The sequence below is a fragment of the Thunnus albacares genome, chromosome 24 (assembly GCF_914725855.1).
Source record: "Thunnus albacares chromosome 24, fThuAlb1.1, whole genome shotgun sequence".
NCBI classification, from domain to species: Eukaryota; Metazoa; Chordata; class Actinopteri; order Scombriformes; family Scombridae; genus Thunnus; species Thunnus albacares.
Genome location: NC_058129.1, coordinates 12,225,751 through 12,249,208, shown reverse-complemented (window position 1 = coordinate 12,249,208; position 23,458 = coordinate 12,225,751). Strand labels below are relative to the sequence as shown.

The following is a 23,458-nucleotide window of genomic DNA, read 5'->3' as shown; positions in this document are numbered from 1 at the left end:
TTAGTAACCATGTGGTCTTTATACAGACCAGAACCTCTGCTGAAGTCCAGGAATCACATCTTTATATCTGTCCATCACTTATTTTGTTTCCTCCAAATATTTTCAATGACAGCCTCCATTTTTATTTGTCAAATGATATTTCAAAAGCAGATAAGATGTTGATCAACACACAGAGACTCTTGCTTTCACTTTAACAGCAGGTCACATGTAACAACAGTAAATGTGTCACTAAAGTGTTTGTGCAGTAATGATGTGTTCATGACTCTCTGCACTTTATTTCCTCTGTGTACTTCAGTGAAATCTGCAGAGTAAACAGACTTGATGCCAAAAGTCTCTGCAGGTCTGTGAGATCGGAGCTCAGTGTGTTCACTCCAACACGTTAACATGAGAGCTGAGAGGAAGCAGGCTACGCTGCACAGCTGCTCCACTTCTGGTCTGAACAGGACTGAAGTCCCTGCTGGTCTTTATACTGGATGTGCTGCATCACTGACTGACAGCTGATGAAGTGAGTCTCACTAAACACTGATTTATGACCTCTGTTGTTTCTTCTTCTCTCATCAGCTTGAAGTGATGATCTCTGTCAGAGTGAGTGAACATCCAGGAGTTCGTGTTGAGAGAGGATCAGCTGTATCCTGATGATCCAGAGAGGTTGAAGCCGCAGCAGCAGCAGCTTGGGTGTAGAGAGACTCTGACTGGGCCATGTTACTGGGAGGTAGAGTGGAGAGGAGAGCTTCATCCAGCAGTGACTGACAGAGGAATCAGAAGAAGTGGAGATGAGTCTCAGTGCTGCAGTCTGAACTGATCTGAGAACTGCTCCACTGTCACACACAAAGTCAAGTCCACCATCATCCCTGTGTGTTCCTCTGGATCTGACAGAGTATCATCAGTGTATCTGGACTGCTCTGCTGCTGCTCTGTCCTTCTACACAGTCTCTGCAGACACACCCAGACTCAACCACCTCCTCCACCCTCCTCCTGGACCTGAGTCTCAGTCTGGATTTTGGTCCATGTGGATCATCTCCAGCAGAGGCTTGTTTAGAAAGACTTTCCTGTCTTTGTATATAAGTGGTATATATGTTTTAAATGTATATAAGTTTTAAATGTCTCTTTACTTTCAGACATGTGACCATCTGTATCTGTTGAAACCAGAGTGACACTGCAGATTATTGCAGAATCACTTGACACTACAATTATTAATTAATTTACAGGATTTATAATATGGCATCTGAATTTACTTTACTACTGCTAGCCAAAGTACGACCATTTATAAATCTAAAAAGATGTTGAAAAGCTGATTCATACCTTCATTTCAAATTGACTTGATTACTATAATGCACTTTTTACTGGCCTACCAAAAAAAAACACTGAGAGACTTCAGCTCATTCAAAACTCTGCAGCTCAGATATTAACCAGAACCAAGAAGGAGAGAACACATTAGTTCACTTTTAGCTGCTCTGATCCAGCTTCTGTAACATTCAGTATTGACTTTAAGGTCCTCCTCCTCATATACAAACAAAGCCCTTAATGGGCTAGGACCAAGCTACATTGCTAACTCCCTTGTTAACTATTTGCCCTCAAGAACACTGCGATCATCTGGAGATGACCAACAATAGCCGAAAGAAAATCGGGAATGCAGCCTTTGTCAATTACGCCCCAAACCTATGGAACACACTACAGATAGATATCAGGGAAGCCAGCTCACTAAATATTTTACTTTATTTTATACATTCTATGTATTTTATGTGTTCACTTTGTTTTTATTTTATTTTATTCTTATTCTTATTATTATTCAGTATGCATTCTACTTTATATGTCAGTGGGTTTTATCTTCCACCTTATATCATGCAATCTATGTAATTTTAGTATTTTTCACTTTATTTTTCACTTCATCTATTTTATCTTATTTTTATTATCAAATGGGCTTTATTTTCCATTTCATGTTACACGGGTGCTGAGGTCAGTGGTAGGTAGATTTGAGAAAAAAGACTGTGGTTTGTGTTTGGTCAGCTTTGGGTTGCACCTGACACAGAGAAGACCCACAGTGAGGTCAAACCCGAGGGAAGATGTTCCGATGTGTGTCTGTGTCTGATGGAGAAATGGGAGGTTCTTCAGAGACCTATGCACCGTATATATATATCACATATATATTACATATTATGTATTGTATATTCACTTTATTTTATCTTATATTTATTAACGTTATCAGAAAAAAGTTTAAATCATTCTTTGATCATTGTATCATAAATTATATTCTCCTTCTTTGGCACACAGCATAGCCTCCTCCCCCTTGTACGCATGAGAATATTGGCGCAGCCAATCAAAAATTTAGTAGGCTAGTAGTGTGATGCGTGAAACAAACATCCCTCAGAATTATGTGTGATCTGTCAAATAGAGAAATCAGTGCAGCATGTAATTTTTCACTGTCATAAATACTCTTGAGAACGAGAAACATTAAAGAGGGAAATCAGGAAGCTTGAAGTGGAAGAAATGAGTCTAAAAAATGTATTTGCCATCAGGTTAGTGAGTCTGTTTCATTATATGAAAGAAACTGGGCTGATCAAAAGAATTTAGTGTTCAGTGAAATATAGGAGATGAGTCATAACATTTTTGATATGCAAGAATGTTTGTTACTTCACATCTATGGCACTTTGTGTGTTTGTTCTGTTTCATTTAATTAAAGATTAAACAAGACAATAAACTTTAGTCTTTGTTATTTGATAACCGCTAATAAATAAAACAATTTGTATAGTAGCAAATAAAAACTGACTTTGGGCAATTTGATTTCTGACCCACCAAAAAAAAACATTAACATTGAACCCTGTATACAGTTAGCTAGTTTAGTCCAGTGGTTCCCAACCTAGGGGTTGGGCCCCTCCAAAGGGTCACCAGATAAATCTGAGGGGTCGTAAGATGATTCATGGGAGAGGAAAGAAGGAAAAACAAAGTTCTGATACACAAATCTGTTTTCAGTTTTTGGACTCTCATCTTTGATTTTTGGTGAAATATTGGATCATTTGAACATTTATTGAAATGAAACAATGTGAGAAGTTTAGAGGGAAAAATCACTATTTGGTGGAGCTGTTAACAACTCATAGACATCTGACATCTGGAAAAAAAAAAAGTTGTATGAGAGAGTAGCTGCACCAAAATGAGCTCCTGAACACATCTCAAACTTGGACCTAAAAAGTGGAACATTTTGCAAAATAACCGTCAAATAATCTTTAGAAAGGACTCTAAAGAAGAGGTAACAGCATTAATCAGCAAGAACAGAATAGATATTATCATCTTTGGATATAACAACTAGCTAGCTGTCAACTGCTAACTGCATTTTTGTTGTTTAGTTGAATATTGTGAATAAAGTTTGTGTTTGTTTGTCTTGATAGTGGCAAATAATAAAAAGTCAGACTCAGACCACGTCGTGTCTTCTGCAGATCAGAGACGAGCCCCACCACTGCCAAGAGGTTTTCGTCTTGTATGTTTGTATTGTCGTTGATTCCACCCCCTTAGTACCCCCTTAATAGGGCCCTTGCCCCTCTATTTGGCTGCCGGGAGTTTTAAAAGCCAGCAGCCTGTGTGTCCGTGAATGCGTCATGTTGTCGCACACTGTCAAGTTAACGATCAAGGTGATGTTTGTGTTTTTTTAAATCTAGGTAGGAGGTAAAGTATAAATCGGCTGCATTAAAACGCAAAGAGCGAGAGAGTAAGAAAAGCGGATCATCAAGCTAACGTTATTGCTAGCACTACTAGCCTGACAGCGGCTAACGGCCAGACTATCCAACCTCACTTTGCTGTGTGTTGAGCGGGACATAAACATCGACAAAGACAAAGTGGCACCATGAAGGAGAGGAGGATGAAGATTTAAAAAGGGACCGTGATATGTATAAAGTTGGTTAACCTGTTGGGATTATTTTGTTCTATGGAGGATGGTGGAAGACACAAATGGACTAATTTACACTAAACTACAGCAGGCTGAGCGGCGACAACACTTGGTGAGTGAAACATGTCACTTCCATAACTTATGGATGTTATATGATGAACTGGATCTTGTACTGGGACTGACAAGCCCGCCGAGGCCTTGAATAAGGTGGATTTCCCCAGTTTTGCATTTCTAAATGGTTCAGTCACCTGTTGACTGTGTGGTTTGAGAATGAGCCTGTGCAGAAGCTGCTTGTTGCTTGTGAGAATTCATTCCTGCAGAAAACAAGAGTGAGTAAGTCGTGTATTTGATACATGCAGTGATACTTTTTGACATGAACAAAAACTCATAAAGAATATACATAAAGAAATATGTGTGAGTCATGTATCTACAGTATGATATGTGCATTATTTCTTTTTGATGAGAACATAAATATGCTGTCTAGATGCCATCTTAGAGTTTTCTAATTGAATGTTATGTGGTTTGTTGTATTACACCACTATGAAACACTCTGTTTTGATAAAATGACATGTTATCCTCCGGTGTACCTTATTTCTTTATAATGACCTGTCTGACTTGTCCTCTGACCACACCACTGCTATTATTAGTGCTTAGTTTCACACTTGATTTAGTTAACCTTGATAAATGTTTGAGGTCACAAGATGAGAAAAAGTATCATACAAAAAAAGAGCAATTTCTGTTCATTTATTCAGATTTTTCTCTAATTGCGCTGCTCTTTTCTTGGGAAATACTGAACGTTTTCACCTTTTCAGACCTCAACAAAGATACAAACATCCATAATTAGTCTCTTTCTTAACTTAAATGTTGGTTATGAAGAAATCAGTCATAATGTGAGATTAATGTGTTGTTTGACTCCATGTTTACCGCATCTCGGCACCTGTCTGTGTCACTGCCTGTGGTGTTGTTGACTGTCTGCTTTGTGTTTGATTAGGCAAACAGCTGTGTCTATTTTATATTTGAATAGGCCTTGTAGTGTTGTAGACCGCCGTGTCTATTTTATGTTGATGTTATTCCCGTGTAAGAAAGACATGGTACTGAGTCAGTGCACCTGACCTGTCGCTATCTATCGGCGATGATGCTGAACTGTAAAAATTGTACTTAACTACAGTAGTTGAGTAAATGTGCTCCAGGCACTGCAGTATTTTTGTGTTGCAGCTCTACCATGTGTAATGATGCAGTATTGCATATTGAATTTTATTCCAATAAAATACGAAAGGCATAGGACTTGAGACGCAGGAATTAAGTTTTGAAATCAGTCTTGCTAACTACTACATCATCTGTACTGTTGCTAAAATAATGTCTTGTTTCAGCATCAATCAACATTTCTGAGAGCGCAGCTGGACTTGTGATTCTGATGCTCCAAATTATATGGTTAGTTTCATTTTACTTTGTTTTATATGCCAACGTGTCCAAATGACTTAATTTTATTTAGATAATGTCCCGTTGCTGTCTGTGTAGTAGTGTGTACTTGTAGATTTATTACTATAGTGGCCTGTATGAAACACATCAGCAATTTGCAGCAATATTCCAGTCCTCAGTGTTGCTTTCCTGGATGGATGCAACACTGAAGAATGGTGTGCTATTTATAACAATAATGATAGTAATAATAATAATAATAATAATAATAATAATAATAATAATAATAATAATAATACAGTTTATAATACACACTGTTTTTGTTTTTCAGGCAGTTCACAGGGATAAACGCTGAGAGAGGCACCCCGTCCTTTCACCAAAGACGGAGAAAGATGACATCAGTCAACTCTTGTGTATTAAGTCTCTTAAAGAAACAAACAAACCTTTATGAACACACACGTGGACAGTCTGGTTACAACTTACATTAGAGGGACTTTTCTTTTTTTTAATGTAAAATACCAATTTAAAAAAAACAGGCACTGATAAGATGCAGTTATTTGGTTACAATAATGTGGTGAGCATTAGTACATGGCAACATGGATGCAACACTGAAGAATGGTGTGCTATTTATACTACTACAGTTTATAATACACACTGTTTTTGTTTTTCAGGCGGTTCACAGGGATAAACGCTGAGGGAAGAACCCCGTCCTTTCACCAAAGACGGAGAAAGATGACATCAGTCAACCCTTGTGTATTAAGTCTCCTAAAGAAATTAATGGACTTTTGAGTGGGACTTGATATGAATCAGCAAACCCTCTCACCCACCCACACAATCACTCCTTAGCCACACTTTTCAGTTACTCACTGAGTTAGTCTCGGTTACTCGTAATGACTGTCACTCACTCAGTCACTTTCTCAGTCATTCACTCGCTCATTACAAACCTTTATAAACACACACTTTGGACAGTCTGGTTACAACTTGCATTGTCATATCCAATATTTTTGTGTGTATATCTGTTCATTTATAATGTTTTTCTGATCAACAGTCTCAGAGCAGCATGGTGAAGTACTGTAGCTAAGACTCTGTATCTTGGTAAGACTGTTAGCCCCAGCTATTATGGACAGAGTGAATGCTCTGGCTGTCCTCAAAAGGAAGGGGCTCAGGACTCGGGTGGTGTTTTGATCTCAACTAAACTCCCATCCTTCCCCTTCGCCCCCCCTTTTTACAGTGAACCCAATGTGCTAGATGAGTCCCAATGCCTTCTGCAGGAGGGTAACCTCTCTAGGTACAGTGGCCCTCTCTCTGTGTATGTCCCGTTGGTGCGTTCTTGCATCTGTCCGCCACTGGGAGGGGCATCGCCTCGGGACAGCCTCCTCTATTGGCCGCCCTCGCCGTTGATCACTCATCCACATCCAATCAAATCGTCTTGGCCCGTCACACCTCCCCCCGCCACCTCCCACTTACCTGTCTCTATCTCTTTCTGTGTGGGTCCAGTGTGCCTTGTCTCTGTCCCCCCCAAAAAACTTCCTGGCATTAGTGAGACAGCATTGATAATGACAGAAATCGTCTCACTCAATTAAGGAAACCAGGATTTAAATCCACCATCGACTTGTTTAATGTACATACATTTGAATGCAGTTTTAGAGTCTGGCTTCAGTGGTAGTTAAACCAAAACTGAGTTTACTGCAGCTGACAGCTGTCGTCGTGCAATCATAATGTCAAACATACTGTATATCCTATTAACTCAGTGTATAATGTGCAGCAGAACATTTTACTTGTGACCAAAGACTGTAGCTTTATCTTGTCTTTCAGTGGTCTCCAAAGTTATATCAGCTTCAAAATAGCAATTCTGAAAAAAAGCTCTCACATGTTACAGTGCCGTTTATGTTGTTTTGTTTGTGTCTGTGATGTTCAGAACAGCGGGCGGCAACACTCCTCTTACTGCGACTGAAGCAATGCAGTAGATAGCTGTCACTTCGTTGCTCATTCCATGCCTTAACGGAGAAATATTAACACGTCTGTCCATATCAACACGTCTGTTTAAGATGAGTTTATTCTGTGCAGTGAAAACCTCATACCTCCAATAACAGCCACTTTTAAGGAAAAGCTTAAATTTTGCTGCCCTGATTCTTATACCTGACATATTTGAGTCTTTAATATATTTTAAGTCATGGCTTTATTAGAGGAGAAGTTGGGACAAAATCTGCTACAGTCCATTAATGATTGATCATGATACTGATGTTGTTAAGTCACATAATACAGGATCAATATGTGCCATAATTCACACCAATGCACTGTGAGTCTTTTCTTATTGGCTGCTTCTCTCTATTATGCTGTATGTCATTGCTGTGTTAGACTTTTACTGATTTCTTTTGATTACGTGTGTCGCCGTTTGTGAAAATATCTGGATACATGGAGATTAAAGAGGGTTAACTTATGCAGTGGGAAAGGACACAGCTTCTCTTTGTGCTTTCAATTCAGTTCATTCAATACAAAACTTAAATTGCACTGTTATTAATAATAACTGAGCTCTAAAGACATGTGGTCGAAAGAATTTCAGAGGAGCATCAGCATTTTTATTCAGAGGGCCATTGGACTGTTTCATCATGAGTTCCCTTTAAATGTAAGGTGTCTATGTCAAATTATGTCTTCTTTGTGTAAAGTTCCAATAAAGCGACAGTATATCAGACTGTTTCTGGAATATCAGATTAAATGGATATTGTTTACAGTATTTCTCAGCTTTCTGTCTGTCTCCAGGTCACTGTGCATATTAAAATAAATAGATGAAATAAGAAACAAGTCCAAATTGAGCATTAAAATTTGAAAAATGAAAGAGAATGGATATAGCTTGCTTCTGGAAATAATTGGTAAAAATATGGCACAGAAGACATGCTATATTTTAATTGAATTAAACTCTTGAAATGCTCTTTGACTTAGTATCTTTAATCACCATTAATCAATTTTGTAAGTGAGTGAAACCTTTTGGTGAAAATTTCTTGGTAGCAGTATTTTCTCATAGGTGTACAAATTGTATGACAAGATTGAAATGCTCTGTCAAAAACAGGCTTTCAGGGCCCCGGTGTAGCAGCTCGCTTGAAGTTTGAAGTTATAGGTTCAATTCTGACTCAGTCAACCTCACTGTTCCTGTCTGACTCCACAGCTCATTGAATTTGAAGTTTAAGTGAAGCGTAAACTAATGATAAAAACCTTTGGAAACTGTCTCATCTGTTAGACTACTTAAGGTTTTGGGTTCAATCCTGACTTGATCACTAAACTTTTAACTCAGCTGAAGATAGAAAACCTTGAGGTAACTGTGTGACCCTTGTGTTTCACTGTATTTGACGGCTACAGCTGAGTTTTAAGGGTTGACAGCTTATGCTGTGGCCAATTGCTAATTTTGAAAATAAGTATTTTCATTAAGAAATCCTCTGACAAAACACCACATGGTCTATTAGCTCTACCTGTTGGGCAACAGTTTACAGGTTGCCTTGAAGGTGTCAGTTCAATTCTCAGTCATGCCATTGATTTTTTTTTCTATTCAGCCGCACATAATATTACATCAACCTGCCTTATTAGTTTGTGTTCCTTGAAAAATGCTATCATCTGAAAACTCCAAAATATGCCTTGAGACCCCTCAGGTCCACTAGTTCAAGGTGTAGGTTCAAGCCTGTTGTCAGGCTGGAAACATTTAATCACATCTACTTGTTCCCATTTGGTAACTTTTAAAACCAATATTTTGATTAAAGACAGAAATGTTCCGACAAAATATTCTTTCAGCAGCACAGTCCAGTAGCTCAGCCTGTTTGGCAGCAGCTTCAATGTTTTGAGTTGTGGGTTCAATCCTCAGTCTCTCATTGAGCTTTTTCAAGTCAGCCACACTGCTGAACGTTCATCTCCAAACATCTCCATCGCCCCCTGGTGGCTGGCTGCAGTATAGGTCATAAGTCCCACCCCCTCCATGTTAGTGGATGGGACATGAGCCAAACGAGTCACAGTCAAAGTACACGTCAAATACATTTTTCCCAAAGATGGTTTCTGTCATTTCAGGTAGTTCTTATCATGCTGATGTTTGTCCAAGTGCTCATTTTTCTTATAAGTTTGTTTTTAATTAGTTATTTGACGATATAGAAAGGGTGTCTGACGTCATGATTGAGCTGTTCCACCTTCAGCAGTGTGGCTGACTTGAGACTGACTGCCAATCAGGCTGAGCTACTAGACCATGCTGCTGAAAGAATGTTTTGTCAGAGCATTTCTGTCTTTAATCAAGATACCAGTTTTAAAAAGTTACCAAATGGAAATAAGTAGAAGTCATTAAATGGTTCCAGTCTTCAGTGGTGTATCTTGTATCTGACTGATTGAGGATTGAACCCACAACTTCAAAGACTTAAAACAGCTGCCAAACAGATTGAGCTACTGGACCAGAACAGTCCTATCTCAAGATATTGGCTTTAAAAAATCTCCAAGCAGCTCTGGCTTCAACCTTAAAACCTTTAAAGTATATTTTAAAACAGTTAGGCTCAAGGGTCAAACCTTTTACCAAGGGTTTTACATCTTAAATACAGCTGCTAACTTAAAAAATTGCTGATCAAGTCGGGATTGAACCCACAACTTTAAAACCTCTGTGTTGTTGTCAAACACAGTGAGCTAAAGCTTTGGCCTGCTAATTGGTTCTGGGTTGAACCCACAACTTCAACAAAGTAAGAAAGCTACCACAAGGGTGGGAAACACCCCACACCACGTAAAACTGCTTGAGTGCAGACCACTGGCTGAACCAGCAGGACCAGTTTGTCCGTAACACCGGGCAGCCTGGCTGTGAGATGGTTTGCTTCAGTGAGGCCACTCCACTGTCCCTTGCTTGTTTATGGACACTACAGGTGCAACTGTTTCTGCTCTCTACCAAAACATTTCATTTGATTCAGCATTACAGTGTCAAAATCACCCTGTTCCAACAATGATGTCTTTAATTCTGCCGGGGTGGCGAAAGTTACATCAATATACACTGAGCTAAAGTTTTATACCGGTTGAAAAAGAATTTCATTTGAGGTTCTCTGTCTTCACTTAAAAACTTACCAAAAAGGTGGGTATCAGCCCACTCCAGGTAGAACTGCTGTGTTGCAGAGCTACGTTCCTTCAGCAGCAGAGCTGCCCTTTTCTTTAACATTTGGGCCATTTCAACCACCCACCACTGCAGAATATACAATGCTTGAAATTGGATATTTTTGACCCTGTAAAGCTGTCAGTGTAATGTTAAATTATTGAAAACATTTTCATTAAAGTGACTTTGGTATTTGTCTGAGTATGAGTACCCTTCATGTTACACTTAACATTTCATTAACAGACATTTTCTTTGGATCATTTTCTTGGATCCAACACATACATTGAAACAAGCCACCTCACAGCCAGGCTGCCCGGTGTTACGGACAAACTGGTCCTGCTGGTTCAGCCAGTGGTCTGCACTCAAGCAGTTTTACGTGGTGTGGGGTGTTACCCACCTTGTGGTGACTTTCTGACCTTGTTCAAGTTGTGGGTTCAACCCTGAGCCAAACAGCCATGTAAAGCTTTAGCTCACTGTGTTTGACAACAACACAGAAGTTTTAAATTTGTGAGTTCAATCCCAACTTGATCAGTCATTTTTTAAGTTAGCAGCTGTATTTAAGATGTAAAACCCTTGGTAAAAGCTTTGACCCTTCAGCCTAACTGTTTTAAAATATACTTTAAAGGTTTTAAGGTTCAAGCCAGAACTGCCCAAAGATTTTTTAAAACCAATATCATGAGTGATGCTTGTCCTCGTCCAGTAGCTCAGTCTGTTTGGCAGCTCTTTAAAGTTTTTGACGTTGTGGGTTCAAAAGCTTTAAGATTGTGACTTCAATCCTGGCTTGTTCAGCTGCCTTGATGAAGATTGAAAACCTTTGGTGATACCTCTTGGTTGCAGGTGTACTTTGTAGCTCAAGGTGTTAGATGGCTGCACTTAACCTTTAAGATTGTGGGTTCAATTCAGAGGATGCTTGTTTTTGTTTTTTTAAATCCAATAACGTGCCTAAAGATTTAGATGCTCTGTCAAAATACCTTTTTACGGACCTGATCCGGTAGCGTGAACTGTTTGGTAACTTTTTGACTTTGTTGAAGCTATGGGTTCAGTCCAGCCAGACCACTGAGGACTGAAAACACCAAGTGTAAACTCTGTGACAACATAGAGCTTTAGCTCACTGTGTTGGACAGCAGCATTGAAGTTTAAACTCTGTGGCTTCAGTCCTGACTTGATCAACCACTTTTTAAAGTTAGCAGCTGTATTTAAGATTGAAAACCCTTGGTAAAGGTTTGACCCTTGAGGCTCACTGTGTTAAATTATGCTACTTAAAGGTTTGAAGGTTCAATCAGTCAGATACAAGATACACCACTGGGGATTTGAAACATTTAATGACTTCTACTTGTTTCCATTTTGGAACTTTTTAAAACCACTATCTTCATTAAAGACAAATGCTCTGACAAAACATTCTTTCAGCAGCACAGTCCAGTAGCTCAGCCTAATTGGCAGCAGCTTCAATATTTTCATGTTCCAGGTTCAATCCTCAGTCTGTCACTCAGCTTTTTTCACGTCAGTCACACTTCTAAAGGTTGAACAGCTCCGATCAAAAGTGTTATGCATCATCTGCTTGTGAAGCTCACTGTGTTAGACAGCTTCTTTGAAGTTTAAGGGTTGTGGGTTCACTTCTAGCACTCTCTGTCAGTTTTTTAAAGTCAGACACACTCCTGAAGATTGAAAATCTCCAAGCAGCTCTGGCTTCAACCTTAAAACCTTTCATTATCATATTTTAACAAAGTCAGCCACAAGGGTTTTACATCTTACATACAGCTGCTAACTTTAAAAATTCATTGCTCAAGTCGGGATTCAACCCACAACTTCAATACTTCAGTGTTGCTGTCAAACACAGTCAGCTAAAGTTTTGCACTGCTGAGTGCCTCAGGGTTCAACCCACAACTTCAACAAAGTCAGAAAGTCACCACAAGGGTGGGAAACACCCCACTCCACGTAAAAATGCTTCAGTGCAGACCACTGGCTGAACCACCACCACCAGTTTGTCCGTAACACCGGGCAGCCAGGCTGTGAGCTGGCTTCTTTCAGTGAGGCCACACCCCTGTCTCCTGCTCGTTTATGGACTCCACAGGTGCAACTTGTTGTGCTTTCTACTAAAACATTTTAATTCATTTAGCATCACAGTCTCAAAATCACCCTGTTCCAATCACCCTGTCACTGTGCACAACAGATACTCTCCCAAATTACAATAACAACAGTTTTTTCATCAAACATTAACTGTAACATAAAGGCTGCAGGAACAACATGTGTTTGAGATATAAACATGTTACATCAAATTTCAAGTGATTTAGCATCACAATCACAGTCTTACAGTGTCAAAATCACCCTGTTCCAAGGATCATATTCTTAACTCTGCCAGGGTCACCAAAATATCAGTATGAAAATGGATTTCCGCTTGTGCTTTACAAGAACAGAGTGTCTTAATTATACTTTCTTTGGCATGATGCATATGGTATTAATTCATTTAGGATTTTCGGTTGACCAGAGGGTACCTTGACTGGCTGAGTGGTTACAGAAAAGGGCTGGCATTTACAAGGTTGCTGGTTCAATCCCCTACTCAGCCAGAGGAACCTGCAGAAGGCAGGTGTGACCACACAAAAGCTCTACTCCCTCCATGTACAAATAACTAATTTTCATGAAATGTTAAGTGTATCATGAGGGGTGCAAGAATAACACATGTATGAGATAAACACCTATCTGTCTAATCAGAAGGATAGCTCAGAGGGATGAGTCACAGGTAATATACACCTGAGCACATGGTTGCTGGTTCAATCCCTGCCCAGGGATAAAGATCTTCTTGCTTGTTCTGTCTGTAATGTTGGTTTACAAAGTATTGATATTGGCTCCAACCAAATACAAAGTACGTATATCTAAGTATAAGAGTGCATATAAAGTATAAGAGTACATATATAAGTATCACAGCAGTCTACAACAGTATGTAGACACCAAGTGTCATTTGAGAATTTTGCATTTTAGCCCGATAGGAAGGCGGTGGTTTAGTGTATTAATAATGACAGAACATAGTAAGCAACAAACATGCGATGGCAAGAGACTTCCAACATTTTTAAAAACTTGTCCGCACCTTGATGCAACGGTAAAATTTCAGCTGGACGGGACTTCCTGTTTCATAACCTCCTGCATACAGACCTGCGGAACATCGGGGGAGGACAAGGCCCCCCCCCTTACCCACCCATGTGGGACACAGTTTTTTTGCTCCAGTTACTGGTGAAGGAGAGGGATCGAACCAGCCACCTCACGTCCGCAGACGTATTTGAGATCTGTGTTGACGAAGCCGTCACTCCACCAGGTCCCCTTCGCACTCATGCCTCTTTTCTGAATGCTTTTCAACCTCTCCTCTGAGTGATGTCATTCAAAAGTCACAGACTGACCCGGGATCGAACCCACGACCCTAAAACACAAACCTGCTGTCTAATACACTGAGCCACAGAGTCTGACTATTACTGAGGCTTTAGTCATTGGTTTTCAACCTCACCTCTTAGTGATTTCGTTCAAAAGTCACAGACTGATGCGGGATCAAACCCTAGACCCTTAAAACATGAACATGAACTTGCTGTCTAACACACCAAGCCACAGAGTCGAACCCTTTCTGAAGCTTTAGTCATTGGTTTTCAATCTCACCTCTGCCAGGGTCACAGAAGCAACATCAATGCACATTTCCCTTGGGCGGCTCAGTGGTTCTACTAGCCGAGTGGTTACAGAAAAGGGCTGATGACCACAAGGTATTAACCATTCAGCAAAATTGAGAAACCATATTGGATAGCAATAACAAGGATCCATTTAAAAGCAAGTGTATTAAATGGATTTCCACTTGTGCTTTAGAAGAACAGAGTGTCTTAATTATACTTTCTTTGGCATGATGCATATGGCATTAATTGATTCAACCTCTCCTCTGAGTCATCATTTTTGAAATTCACTGACAGAGTCGGGATCGAACCCACAACCTCAAAACCTCAGGGTAGCTGTCCAACACAGCAAGCCACAAGGTCAGATTAGATGAAACAGTCTTCATCTGAGGTTTTCAATCTCCTGCAGTGAGGCTGAGTTTAAGAAGAAAAAATAAGTGAGAGTCAGGACTAACAACTACTAAGAACTAAGTTTCAATGTTAACATCCAACACAGTGAGCCACAAGGTCACCAATAGTTTTCACCAGAACTTTTCAATCTTCAGTAGTATGTCTGACTTAAAATATTGAGCAATAGAAGTGGGATTGAACCTATGATCGTTAAGCTTCTAACAAACTGTCGGTCACAGGCAGCCACAGAGTCAGATGGTGTCCACCGGTCTTCACCAGAGCTTTTCAATCTTCAGCAGTTCAGCTGATTTGAAAAAGTTCAATGACAGACTGAGGAATGAACCCACAACTTCAGAAACTTCAAACAGGTAACCAACAGGTAGAGCTACTGGATCAAGAGACTGGAAGAGTTTTGTCAGAGGGCTTGAAGTAATTATCTGTGTTTTCAGGATTGAATCCACAACCTTAAAACTTATAACAACTTTTAAACTTCAGTGCTTCTGTGAGCTACAGATTCACACTGGAAATGAAAGCTTTCATTTGAGGTTCTCAATCTTTGACAGTGTGACTTCAACAACATCAAAATGTTACCAAACAGTTCAAGCAACTGGATCAGGTGCCCAAAAAGGTGCTTTTGTGAGAGCATTCAAATCTTTTTGTATGACACTGACTTATACTGGCTTCATTAAGGCCAATTTAGCCACCAGAGCCAGTGATGGTTATACAAATAGAAATGAGACAAAATACTTCCATGATCTGATCAGTGACCACTTAATACAATATGAAACTAAAGGCTCATTAATAACCATTCAGGAAAATTAAGAAACCATATTGGACTCCAAGCTAATTAACCAAACTACTGCTGCATAAAGAGAGCAATAACAAGGAACCATCTAAAAGCAAGTTTATGAAAATGGATTTCCACTTATGATTCAGAAACACATTTTCTTAATCATATTTTCTTTGGCATGTTGTTAGAGAATTTAAGCACTGAAGGCAGCGCAGAACTGAACTCATTATGTGTAGCAGTAATTTCCATGTTGAATAAAAGGTGGACCCAGATTAGCCATTAGTCACCCAGCAGACACTAAATGCTGCCGGAGGCTAATAACAACACATCTATCATGCACACAAATAAATGCCACCATGCACAAAATTATACCTCTGACATCAAATTATAGCTTCTCACCCAGCAGCAAAACAAGCTAGCTAGCAGTGCCGAAAGACAACTAGCTGAGAGACACCCAGCATCAAAAGTGAGTGTAGTCAGAAATGTACTCTGCTCCACACCCAACAGTGGTGTCATGGTGTTCCTGGAGTCCACCTGTACGTCACTTAGACAAGGTGAGAAGTTAAACCATTGAAGGTCAGCAAAAACAGGATCACAGTCACCTTCAGCTTCCATACACCTCTTGAACTTCTTTAAAACTCAGAGAATTTTTCAGCACAATATATTTTTCATAATAAATTGTAGTTAATGGTGTGGTCAGAATATGTCAAAGTTTTCTACATAACATACTTTATTTTCACTTTTGAGACCCCAAAATTTTGTGTCAACTGTCAACCCTAAAAATGAACATTTAGACGACATGATATAACATCACAAAATCATTTTTTGACAATAAAATGTGGTTAAGTGGTGCAGTCATAATATAATACATTTGAGAAAATACATTTCCATTTTACAACAAACACATGACTTTATTAGTTTACCAGTGTGTAGGATTTAGTGACATCTAGTGGTGAGGTTGCAGGTTGCAACCAACTGATACCCCTCACCCTCCCTTTCCAAGCATGTAGGAGAACCTACAGTGGCCACAAAACTCATGAAAAATGGTTTTTCCATTCTGGGCTACTATAGAAAATGGCAGTGCTACATGGCAGCCTCCCTAAAAGAGGACCCTATGCAGACATATAGGGCTCATTCTAAGATAATGGGAACAACTATTCTTATTTTCAGATGATTATACACTAATTAAAACATACTTATGAATATTATATTCCATTTCTGCCAAGTCCGTTCTGCTAGACGCCACTAAATTCTACACAATGCACCTTTAACTCCAAAATGAGTTTAAAATAACCCACAGTTTCTACATATGATACGCTAACTAAATACTAACAGAAATATACTTTTTTTTTTTAAAAAAAAGGTAAAAGTTACACCTCTTCAAATGATTTCATTACAATTTTTCATTCCAAAAGAAAAGACTTTGAAACCCATGATTAAAGTCTCCCTAAATATTGAGAAAGTCTGAACAATAATTGCAAGATCCAAAACATTTAACACACAACATTTTCATTTTCTCCTTGTACAGCATTTCTAATGTATCTAATGTAAAACAGTAAGAGTTAAAACATACACAAAAAACACAAATCATAGCTTCATTTTCTTTTTGAGCATTACATGGTAATGAACATGTAGACATGTTTCACTGAAACAACCAGCATCTGCCCTGTGTAGGCAAATAATATCATGATAGACTTGACTGTCTGACTGACAGTGTTTTTGAGCTCACTTAAGCATGAACACTTTTCCCTTTCAGGATCTGCCGCACCTGAAAGACAGAAATAATGTCATGTGAATTATTTTCTGCTTAATGGTCCTATGGCGACATCTTAATTAAAAGTAAAGTGATAGGACAACATAGTCATCATTTCACACCCTACCTTTTCACCAATGGGTCCTTCAGGCACCAGCTGAGACGGCAGTTCATTTTCAAAGTTTCTGGCCCCGGGGTCGGCTCCTTTCCTCATCAGCAGCTTCACGGCTTCCACCTGAGTTTTATGATTTTGCAAGGAGCTGACAATATGCAGGACCGTGTTTCCACTGAACGTCTGAAACATGCAGACACAAAACCGGTTAGTGTAGACAAAGTCGACGTGCGATAAGACTGTGGTGAATTGAATATCTTGTGAGATGCTAAAGTGATATAATATACAAAACCTACTAAAAACCTGACATTGCATTAGATTCATATGTTTTTGTACGTTTGCAGATCTGCTTTAAGGGGATTAAAAGTTAAAAGGTCAAATGTCAAAATTCACTAACCTTAACATTCACAACAGTCAGTGATGATGGCTGTTCAAGGAAAATATTCAATAGCTCCACATTTGCCTCTTCTGAAGCTATGTGAAGACACGTCCGCCCACTTTTCTGATCCTGCAGAAATGAAAAAAGACTCACTTCTAATGTTTATGTTAATTTGTTAATGGAAATTCAAAGAAAACCCCAAGCAGTTCCTGGTTTCTTAAATGTTAGTTAAATGCTGTTAGTTGTAAAGTTACCTTCATCCCAAAAGAGGCTCCCATGAGCAGCAGAGTCTTAGCACACTGAACGTACATCTGTCTCCTCTGTGCCAGGTCCACTGTCATATGTGAACAAGTATTTTCCAGACTCCTCAGCTCTTTTACGACAGCATTGTGAGACAGGACGGCTGCATGAAGCGGCGTTAAACCTCCGGAGAGAGAACAGTGGTATTTTAAGATTCATCTGTCGTAGGTTATACCAAGCTGTCTGGTGAAAGACAAAACACCTACCATCATAATTGAACATGTCTATATCAATTGGTCGCCCACTTCCTAACATTGTCCTCCAGATGCTCTGTGGAAACAAGTGTGAGAAAAAGAAATCAATATAGTGTAGAATACAACAAACAAACTTAAATACTGTACCTACAAGTCTTCTCAAGTCTTCAGCACACATAGATGTGTATGAACAGATAACACAAATTAATAATTTAATTATTGATTTGATTCACAAAGTAATAAAGGATGTGAGCAAGATGTGGATTAAAGTCCAGAGTTTGTTTTAAATTTTCTGAGTCACATGATGACTCAAAAGTCTGACAAAGAAATACTTGATGAACCAACAAAGCAGGCTCAGTGTTTCACATTAACAGTGTTAATGTGCAGTTAAAAATTAACAAGTCAGATAAGCTGCATGTCACTGAGCATTGTGATACATGCACGGTTTGTTCCCTCTTTTACTTAGACTCATTAACCTGATACCAAAGTGTTATTGACTCAATGCCAGAATAATCACTGAAGTTGAAAATCCAGTTTAAATTAATTATGAATCAACGAATAACTGATGACTTTGATACTGAGTCACCACCTAGTTCTGCCTGTATGAGACATGTATTATTTGCGGTGCAGTATCTGGTGTTTCTCTTTATTGGACAACAAAGTTTGGAAACCTCTGATAAAAAGTGTTCAAAGTAGGTTGGTCCACTGGTTAAAACTACTGCCAGTCTCCAACATCTCAGGGGAGAGGTTGAGGTTTGAGGTTGTGGTTTGGAGCCTTTTGTCAGGCTGTGAACAAACAACCAGAGTGAAGAATGGCAACTGTAACAAATTAAACAATACAGCCAGTAAATGGAATTAATGGTTTCAGTTAAGCTTTGAGATTTAACTGGTGAATATTAAAGCCGACAAGTGAAGACTGAAATGTTCTGGTGGAAATTCCTGAAGAGGTTTAGTGCAGAGGTTAAAACTATGGTGTGAGTGCTTCTAGTTCCTGTGGTTGTGGGTCCAAGAGTCTATTTTTGTCTTCTTTTTCTATGAGGTCCCAGACTGATGTTTGAGATATAATACAAGGAAATGCTTGTCTTTAACTTCTTAGTAATATGCCTGCTATACCTGCTGGATTAGCTTGTGTTTCTCGGAATACAACAACATTTGAAAAGCCCAAAATTTGTCATGATAGCCCACTCATCCACCAGCTCAAGGTGTAGTCACATCTGTAAATTCTGTGTGAAGTTTTTGAGGTTGTAGGTTCAAGTCTGTTGCCAGTCATACATTTTTAAAGCCAGGGAAGGGAAGATTGAAAGATTTAACAAAATATGCAATATCGCAATACTGTAATACACTGTAATTTTAAAGTTGTCGTTCAGTCTCGACTCTGTAGTGAATTTTGGAAGGTATCACACTGACTTTGTTTGGGTATTTATATCTGTATGAATGCATTTACTCACAGTAGCCCCTGTAGTAGCAAGTAATTGTGTTAAAGACTCAGTCAATCAAAAATCAATCAGTTGTTTGATCTACTGACCTGTGTCTGTGATTAAGTTTTCTTGTTTTTAAATCATCTAATTTGTACAAGAAACTGCTGACAATGACAAGGAAACACAGAAAACATTCTTTTTTTTTTTTTTTTTTACCAAATATGTAAAAATTCAACAACATATTTTAAAAAGTCTACTTAATTTGAGGGATTTTTAATAAAAAAAAAAAAGGAATCAAACTTAATGTCCATAATGTGAGAACCAAACACAAAAACAAACTATTTGAAAACATGCTGCTCTTACATTGTATTAAGTGTTAAACTTATCTTAAATGAGTTACATAAGCTGCTGATTCATTAAACATGACGTGTGTCGATGCGTTAACAACAAATTATTACCTGAAGACTAAGAAAATGGCCTTTCTCAGCACACACATGCAAAGGAGAGCGGCCCCAGAGGTCTCTTGTGTTGATTTCTGCTCCTTGCAGCAGCAGGTCTTGGACAATTAAGTGCTGATTGGTGGCAGCTGCTATCTGAAGTGGTGTCTGTGTGTACAAAGAGAAAAGCTTAACAAGACTTTAGGGAGCAGGTTAAAATACCATGAGGCATGTAACCATTGCCTTAACCTTTATAACCTTGTGAGAGTTTTATACCTGCCCGTTGTGCTCTTTCATGTCCAGTGAGCCACTTCTCGCCATTTTTGCAGCGAGCACATATACCAGAGCCCTTTTACCTTGTGCCACTGCTATGTGAAGAAATCTAGTAGTTAAAAATGATACAAGCAATGAGTTAGAGTGCAAATGCAAATCATTTCCAAATAATTACTTTTTCATGAATACGTACGTGTCACCATCTGCATCTTGCATGTTCATCAGCTCAAGAGAAAGTCCTTCAACTCTCTGTGCCTCTTGTTGTATTTGCCATTGAAACAAAGTCATTTTGACTTCACCAGTCGGAGCCATTTGTCCCTGCAGAGCTGCATGTTGCATATGTTGTGGGGTGATGTAGCAGTTTTCAGGTGCAGCAGGGGGGAAATGAGTAGTGATATTGGGGTTCACTAGTGCTGGAGGACTCAACACATGAAAAGTTGTGTCAGAGGCTTCAAATTTGGGTGATTTACATTTATGCTCTGAGTTGTCATCCTGCAAGTAGCTCCTTTTCTGAAAGAGAATCATTTTTGAGCTATTATTAGAGTTCAATTCAGATATTTTCAGACCTAGTTACGTAACAGACACACCCATATCAGGTGTTCCCTTTAAATGTTTTGCATATTGAATAACTTAAGTGGAGGAATGCTTAACTTCTTCCTCATACTGGAGGAACTCAAAGTCTTTCTTTCCTCATAGATAAAACTAGACGGTAATGTACACATTTATGAGTTGACTGTACCATTTGCTGAGCCGTCTGTAAAACGTGTCTTGTCACGTTCATGTGCTTGTTGAAATACCTGTTTACTCTGACTGACCTGGCGGCTTATCATTAGCAGCTCCTTCACCGTGTTCTTCTTGTGCACCGCTCCTGGTGGCCTGGGATCAGTGATAAAAAAGCCTGAAGAAAAAAAAACATAATAAGAATGGCTGAATGTGAATTTTTCTTCAATTCAAAATTTAAAAAGTCCTCAACCTTGTATAATCATTCTAAGCAATCCCAGATTTAGGGTTAAAGAGGGTAAATTCTGAGTAAAATATGATAAAAATTTGATTATTATGTGATCTTCAGTGTAACTGGAGTCTAATCTGAACTTGATAAAACTGCATCTTCTTTTTCTACACACCCTGAGCCTGTCATATCAGCATCACATTCAAAATTGTTTCATAAGGAATGTAATTGTTTTAAATTCTCATGTTCATGTCTTTCAGGTCCTGTTTTGTTGCATTATATGTGATTGTTGTAAATAAATGATGTGTGTTTTTATGTCACACCTATTTTACGCTGCCATTTTGGCCACATTTAGTAATAGAGATAATGTATCTCAAGAAACGTCCTGGTTAAATAAAGGTGGGATTCATCTGACGCCAAGATTTATTTGGTTTATGACTAAATAAATACCTGCCTCAGCCCTACTTTCATTTTAGAGCAAATTAGCAAATGTTAGCATGTTAAACCAGGGTGGTGAGCATGGTTAACTTTGCTTAACAACAGCATATTAGCATTGTCATTGTGAGCATGTTAGCATGACTCTTTTAGTCTTGTTCACAAGATTAAAAAATTGGATTTTCTGAACCTAACCGCCTAGAAAATGTACATAACATATATATTAACATATTAGTTGTATATTGAAATGTAAGTAGAATAAGTGTTAAAAAGGTTCACAAAAAACAACAACAGGTAAAGCGTTTACTCTTAGCATCCATGCAAGGTTGAGTTATTTTTACAGTGCTCAAACTTAAATCAACTTAACTAAATTAAACAGTGTTTAATATAGTAATAATGCTGTAAATGTGGCAGATATCCACTTGATATGACTATCTCAGACTGCTGAAGCCTCATATAAGCTTCAGATAAACTTTTAAATGACTCACTCATCACTTACATTGAAAGCACATTTGAAGGGAATCTTTTAAAAGCCAGTATGAACAGGAGGAATGATTACAGTGAGGAAAACCTCACAGACAGACTTGAAAAACTGTGAACCTATCCTTTAAGAAAAGTCAAATAGGTTATCATATTGTTAAGTGCTGGTCAGACCGCTGTTCTCTGTTGTCAGTGTGACAGGCTAAACACACAGAAGTTAGGCGGATTTCCTCATTTCCTCAGGTCTTTAAAAAAACAGTAGCCTACCGTACAGGTGGAATCAAATGTTCAGGAACAAGTCACACACAAAGTAAGTGTGGTTAGAATTTCATACTTTTAAAAGTGGTGATGGTGCTGATGTCTGAAACTATAAAAACAGATCTTTACCATTACTGCCGGAGTTGATCCCTGCTGACAGAAACTGGCTTCCTCTGGTCTCACTGCGAGTTTGATCCAACATGTTTCTAAGGAGTCATTTATTAACGCTCAACTCCACCAGGAACTTAACTTTCTTTTCCCCCTTGAAGTCCTAGGAATGTAAACTTGCTGTCAAAACAGTGCAGTGAAGAAGTAAAGACAGTGTGACATAAAAAAATAAATGTAGGACTAACTCACCTGTCTGCACCTTTCTGCTTGTCACCACAAGATCAGAAATGAGGAACAACTGCCACAGAAAAACGTCCCACTTCCTGGTTGACAGGTTACTCTGAGGCAGGTTTGATGTCAGATTCATTATACATTATGTCAATACTAAAAGTTAATCCTGGACTGTAAATCCAGCTTAATTTACTTTACTCACTTTTTTTTAGCAGATAGAGTTTACATTAAGTTTCAGGCTGATTCAGAGGGGTATAAAACATATATGAGAACAGGATCTTTTAAGGAAAATGAATGAATTAAAATCCGTATCTGGAAGTATTTTGTGCATTTAAAAGAAAATAAATGACTTGAAAACATCTTTGGAAGCAGTTAGTCTGAAGTCTACTTCTCAACTAGGAAAACTGTTGATGATCATATGATATGAAAATAAGATGAATGTGCTGCATACATATGCAAAGCAACTGAACAATAAAGCCTTCATAAACGAATTCATAAGCAAACTTGAAATACTAATAATGAAAATGCAAGTGAAAATGTAATCTTGTAAGTAATTTATAAGGCAGAATATACTGTTTAGAATACACTATATAAGTAGAATATACTGTTGACAAATACACAGTAAGGTTGTGTGAAAAACAGCAAAAATAATCATCCAATTTTTTAAATTTACACATCTGTCAGAGACTTACTGGTCAAGCCGAACACCCCCACTGGAACATCTGCGAAATGAGTTTGTGAGCTGAGAGAGACAATGGCACACTATATAGAAGTGTAGGTATTAAATATTTTGCAGTTGGTGGCACAAACCACACCCTTTTTAACAGCTCCTGTCTGTTGTGATTTCCCCTCTAAAGAAAGGCAGGATGTGCTTGGATTTCATCCAAACACTGCATGTTTGTTAAAAGTGTGCCTCT

At 38.6% G+C, this 23,458-nt stretch overlaps 2 protein-coding genes and 1 long non-coding RNA gene across 3 annotated transcripts in view; 2 read left to right on the top strand and 1 right to left on the bottom strand.

Annotated features, from left to right (window-relative positions):
- Positions 1-2,697, top strand: part of LOC122976033 (ribonuclease inhibitor-like) — a 28,788-nt gene extending 26,091 nt beyond the window's left edge. Inside the window, exon 6 of the mRNA XM_044344281.1 lies at positions 562-2,697. Coding sequence (XP_044200216.1) covers positions 562-571 — 10 coding nt within the window. The 3' untranslated portion in view covers positions 572-2,697. The remainder of the gene's footprint in view (positions 1-561) is intronic.
- A 794-nt stretch (positions 2,698-3,491) lies between these two features.
- LOC122976037 lies at positions 3,492-6,124 on the top strand. The gene is made up of 3 exons (XR_006400794.1): positions 3,492-3,988; positions 5,247-5,307; positions 5,624-6,124. It is a non-coding gene; the product is annotated as an uncharacterized LOC122976037 (long non-coding RNA).
- A 10,340-nt stretch (positions 6,125-16,464) lies between these two features.
- Positions 16,465-22,650, bottom strand: nfkbiz (nuclear factor of kappa light polypeptide gene enhancer in B-cells inhibitor, zeta). Its single transcript, XM_044344982.1, has 11 exons — positions 22,560-22,650; positions 22,332-22,473; positions 20,896-20,978; positions 20,274-20,590; positions 20,084-20,189; positions 19,829-19,975; positions 17,965-18,028; positions 17,713-17,882; positions 17,477-17,587; positions 17,095-17,262; positions 16,465-16,982 (listed from the first exon to the last, which is right to left on the bottom strand). Exons 2-11 carry the CDS (start codon positions 22,402-22,404, stop codon positions 16,944-16,946), a joined length of 1,278 nt encoding a protein of 425 aa, XP_044200917.1. The 5' UTR covers positions 22,405-22,473; positions 22,560-22,650; the 3' UTR covers positions 16,465-16,943.
- Between the last annotated feature and the right edge of the window lie 808 nt (positions 22,651-23,458).

Bases quoted from the DNA above. Each gene is read 5' to 3' on its own strand.
- nfkbiz (XM_044344982.1), bottom strand. From the start codon at position 22,404: ATGTTGGATCAAACTCGCAGTGAGACCAGAGGAAGCCAGTTTCTGTCA. The intron at 17,883-17,964 runs GTAGGTGTTTTG...CTCTCTCCGGAG, and splicing joins AGACATGTTCAATTATGATG to GTTTAACGCCGCTTCATGCA. The intron at 16,983-17,094 runs GTAGGGTGTGAA...TCTGTCTTTCAG, and splicing joins AAGGACCCATTGGTGAAAAG to GTGCGGCAGATCCTGAAAGG.